Here is a 5,282-nt window from a genome sequence, read left to right on the forward strand (position 1 = left end):
TTCACTTGTTATTATTTTTATATAAGTCTTTGGGGATATTTATAATAGATGCTTTAAAGTTTCTGCCTGCTAATCAAACATCAGTGTCCCCGGGGCGGTTTCTAATAACTGCTTTTCTTTTTTCCCCTCCCTCTGTTTTTATCTTTTATTTATAACCATATATCATAGAAACTTTCAAACATATACATAAATACACAAACAGTACAATAAACCCTAAAGTATCCACTATATACCTTCAACAATTATCAACATGTTTTACTCATAATAACTTCTTGCTTTTATTAGTTTGTTTATATTATCATTTTCTCCTCTAAATATTGTTGTGCTCTTGATTTCTTCTTTGACCCCAAAACTGGTTAGAGGAGGCAAAATAGGAAAATAGTTACATACACCATAATTAGACTGCTGCTTGGTTTAAATCCCATGTATATAAGTTACTAGCTGAGTAAACAGACACTTACATAGTCTCTCTTGTCATAAACCTTTTCACGTGCAAAATGGTAATAATAATGGTATCTACTTAATAAAGATTTTATGAAGATTAAACAAGCTGATTAAGACAAAAATCTCAGTGTGCACTACTGAAAGCAGGTAGTATACATCCAATAAATGTTAGCTATTATTCAAATTTCCAAAGTATTTAAATTGATTTGTTTATGCTTAGTGTTATTAATTTGTAGCTTTATGGCATTGACCATGGAGAATGTGAATTGTAACAGCACTTTGCTTAATTTTTGATTTATTGATTCAAATGATACTTCTGAAATAATATGAGACTATGTTTTGAAAATATTTTTTTTGGTCCTTAAAAGAAAGTCTATTTTCAGTTTGTAGGATAGAGAAATTCAATATATAGCTATAAATCAACCTAATTGTTTTACTTCTCCACTTTCAAATTTATTTATAGCCTCTTCAATCTTTTAAAATTGAAGAATGTGTGTGTGTTCCCACAAAACTTTATTTACAAAAACAGGCAGAGGGCTGGACTTAGCCCATGGACTTTAGTTTGCCAATCCATTTTAGAGCTTCACTGGCATTGTTAGTTTGCTAAAAAGTGTTTTTTCATATTCTTTTTTTTTAAATTTATTTATTTTAATTAATTTCAAGTATACAGAACAATGGTTAGACATCTATATAGTTCATAAAACAATCTCCCCAACTGCTCCCTCCCTCTACTGGCCCTCCACCTAGCCGACATATTAATTCTAACTGCATTCTCTCTGCCACGCTCCCCATCCTATGGCCAACTACCAATTTGTACTTCTTTAACCCTTGCTTTTACTTTCTTAACTTTGGATCGAAGTTTACTCTTTTTTGAATATGCAATAACTGTTACCATGTTCTGGACATCATGGATGATATTGTAGGGACTTGATTTTGTTATTGTTCTCTGATGGCTTCATATTTGTTTTCACAGGCAGTTAAATCACATCTTTATCACAATAAATTGTGAAATGCTTGGTTTCGCAATTCATTAAGGTGGGCTTATGTCAGTTTCACTCTTAGTTTTCAATCATAACTCAGTTCTGGGACATAGTCTTTGCTGCAAAGACATGAACCCTCTGTTATTTCTATGGAAAGCTGAGGGATTTACAAAGCCCATCTCAATTAGTGAGACTTAAACTCCAAATCCTGTGTCCCCTCTGGCAGTCACTACTGAAATCTTTATGTTTAAGTCTGTTCGGTTTTCCAGCTGTGTCTCTCTGCCTGGTTGCTAGAAATCGGCCCTGTGTGCAGTTCAGGGGTCAGCCGAGAACCGGAGGGGAATTGACAAATGATGGACTCTCCTCAGGAAAGTTTCTCCTCTCTGAGATTTCCACAACCCTCTCAACTTCCAGCCATTCTGGCAATCCCAAATTCTGTGCTTTGACACCTCAAGCCCTCCCCAAAAGCTAATATCCTTTTTGAGTTCTAGCCACTCCATAGCATTAGTTTAGTTAGTTCCCTCATGGAATAGGCATATATAAACTTATATCTCACCCACTTGAGTTTTCTTCTTTCAAGGATGGGAGTCAGAGACTCCTAAAGCTGGCAGTTTCTATCTAGATTTGGTTGTTCTTCACTTACTTCAAGTAGTTGTTTTTATAGTTTTTCTGGGGAAGGTTATTTCTATGTAAGCTACATTACCATAAGCAGAATTTAATATAAAAAGTTTCAAAACCTTATTTTTGAAAATTATTTTTGATGAATAATATGTTATGGAGGTATTGGAGAGTTATCGGAAACTAAGTTAGTTATTTTTTTCTTTTGTTAAGCATTGCTATGAACATTTTATTCACATTTTAAAATACAATATTACTGTGTAGGTGTGTATTTTGCGAAGGCAGTGAGAAAAAAGTCTTCCAAAGGAAGCAGAAATTTTTAAAAACCAGAATTTGATTAAGAGAAATAGTCTTCATACCAAACATGTAACACTACAAGAATAATTATGACTTCATATACACGCCTCCTTCTAGGGTATTCTAAAAGAATCTATTTTTTGATATAATATAGTTGTAATATTTCCCCCCAAAATATGAAATATCATATAATTCAAAATGTGAGCTCAATTAACAGCAAACTGATTATTAGAATCAATTTATATTCTGTAACCAAATCAATCATATTTATAGCCAGGTTGGTTATTAATATTTTAAAAAACAATTCTTATTGGCAGATCCAGGAGAATAGTAAAGTAATATATACACATGGTATATTGAAATGTGAATATGAAAATTAAAAAATATTTTCACTTTACAAATATATAAAATCAATGTATATTCTAACTCTAGCACAAAATATAATAAATATATTTTTTAATTTTTCAAAGAAAAACACGTAAGAATTTTTTTCTATTTGGAGAATAAGTTCAATTTCCAAATCCCTAAAATGTTACAGATTTTCTCTTTTAAAATATGATAAACTGAACATTAGTTCTTTGTGCCATGGTTTCTCCTTTAAACAAATAAAAGCTACACATTCATATAATTATGAGAAATTCTAAGTTTACATGTTTAAAGATTTTATAGGTAGCTTATTGAGGAAATGTATTTTAGTAATTACTGGCTATAAACATATTTTGAGAATAATAGAATGTTTAATTATACTTAATTTTAAAGAGAATGATAATTTACCTACAATGGAGAGGAAACATAAAAGCAATGCCTCTTTCATCTTATTACAAAAATAAAAGGTACATGACTTAACAGTTCATTACAAAAAAAATAAAAGGCCATTGATCTAATATTTAGGATTCAGATTGATTATAACACATTTCATCAAAACAGACCTTCATCTAATTTCTTCAGTGTACTAACTTTTTCAGTATCTGCCTAACTTTATATATTTTGAATGATTCATTCAAAAAAAAAAGAAGAAGACTTTATTTTGCATAAAGGAAATCAAATGGAAATCACCATTCGTTCCGGTCAGCATCGCAGTTGCAGTAATATTGAGAATCAATGCAGTTCCCCTCCAGTCCACAAGCACATTTTGGAGGATCAGGCAAAGAACCTCCCCAATAAGTTTGTGTTTCATTGGTTCGTCCAACCCACCAGCTCAGAGGGGTTCCGTCTGAAAGACAAACACGAGAAATGTAACATCTGCTTTATATCCCACCGCCTTCCATCCCAGTATAATGCCCTTCCCTCCTAAATCATTAAAAAGAATAAAAGGAGAGAAAAATTGGTTTGATGTACTGATATTTCACACACTGTAATTGATGGCATTTCCTTAAGAAAGCTTTTAAAAATATTTTATTATTTAAGCTTAACTGATTGATATATTTTTCTTTGAGTAGAAAAGACACCAGCCATTCCTAGTTAATTCAGGCATAATAGTAAAATTGTATTGAGAGCAGTTCACATATGTAATTTCTTTGAAAATAATTTTTGAAACAAATTGATTTAAAAATATAAATCAAAGTAATTAACATATCAGAAATAAAACTGACTTGAGATAATGAAATGCTCATTAAAACATTATAGAATATTATGTAAAATCAATGATTTATCTCAATATATTTATTGGCTAAAAATATAGCAGCTGTTTATTAAACATTAGACATGGCGTGGCACTTCTTTGTCATGACTTAAGATTTATTTGGAAGCATGTATTTTTTCTTTCATTTAATGGCTTGGCTATTTATTTGTAGACTACAGAGTCGCACTGAAAGATCTTAATGCCTAAAGCAAACACTACATTCAAAAACAGTTTCTCTTAACCAAATGCATTTCTTTCTATGATGAGTGTTCGGCTAACAGCTCCTTCTCAGAGTTAAGGCTGACCATGATGCCGAGGAACTAGAGCAAAGAACAGACAGAACATTTAGGTAGGATTTTGAGAAAAGGAGGTGAGGTATGTGGGTAATCTCTCATAAAAATAAAAAATAAAAAAGTTAAGAGAGGAAAATTTTAGTCAGTGGAGAATCAGAGCATGAGAAGAATGTGACATCAAATCAGTCACTAACTCAAAGTTGCTTGATCATTTTCTGTTAACATTCAAACCTTTTAAGTTGTTATCATCAGCCCCACTAAAAATCTGGGACTTTCACTAATTTCTCCCTTACTTACAAATGCCAATGCTCATTGTAACTTTCTATTAGATAGGACCTCTACTAGTGCTGGAAACCTCTCTCCTAGCGTGACTATACACACCAGTTCGGCCATGCGAAAGAAACAAAGAGTTATCAAAGCTTGTGTTATGCATAAAGACATTAATATCAAGCCTTCATACTTTCAGTTTTTCAAATTGCATATTAACTCATCAACAGAAGGTGGAATCTACTTGAAACATGTACTAGATATATTTCAATATACTGCCTAAAACATTACATGTTCATAGGTTAAAGAGAAAATAAATCATTATTCCTGAAGTGTGAATAATATTTTTGCCTCTAAATGTCCTATCTTACCTAAAAAATAGAAACCACTGAATGTTTTAGTGGTACCAAATACCTTTGGTTCTGTCCAAGACTTTTTAAAGTGTCCTAAAGAATTTAAAGTAGAAAAAAGAATTAAGAAAATCATGAGAAATTTTTAACATTTAAAAATTAAAATGATAAAATCTCATGATCATAGAACATTCCCTTTCCCCTTCCCACAGTTCTAATCCCAAATAACTCTAGTATTCACATCGATCATCCTTCTAATGTGCTGAGTCAGCAGCTCCACATATTTCCACATACATCCCCCTTTATCCATCCATGACGATACCGTTATTACTTGAAACTGCTACATTCAAGATTCGAAACTGTAAATATAACATGTTTGACACCACCTTCCTGTTCTTCCTTATACATTAAT

The 5,282-nt window shown here is 31.8% G+C and overlaps 1 protein-coding gene across 6 annotated transcripts in view; it reads right to left on the minus strand.

Moving 5' to 3' along the window:
• Window positions 1-5,282, minus strand: part of CNTNAP4 (contactin associated protein like 4) — a 227,469-nt gene that overhangs the window by 47,880 nt on the left and 174,307 nt on the right. For all 6 annotated transcript variants that reach the window (XM_023528552.1, XM_023528553.1, XM_023528550.1 and 3 more), the window contains one exon: window positions 3,396-3,552. In XM_023528552.1, coding sequence (XP_023384320.1) covers window positions 3,396-3,552 — 157 coding nt within the window. The remainder of the gene's footprint in view (window positions 1-3,395; window positions 3,553-5,282) is intronic.

Source organism: Pteropus vampyrus, unplaced genomic scaffold (genome assembly GCF_000151845.1).
Source record: "Pteropus vampyrus isolate Shadow unplaced genomic scaffold, Pvam_2.0 Scaffold29, whole genome shotgun sequence".
Taxonomy (NCBI): Eukaryota; Metazoa; Chordata; class Mammalia; order Chiroptera; family Pteropodidae; genus Pteropus; species Pteropus vampyrus.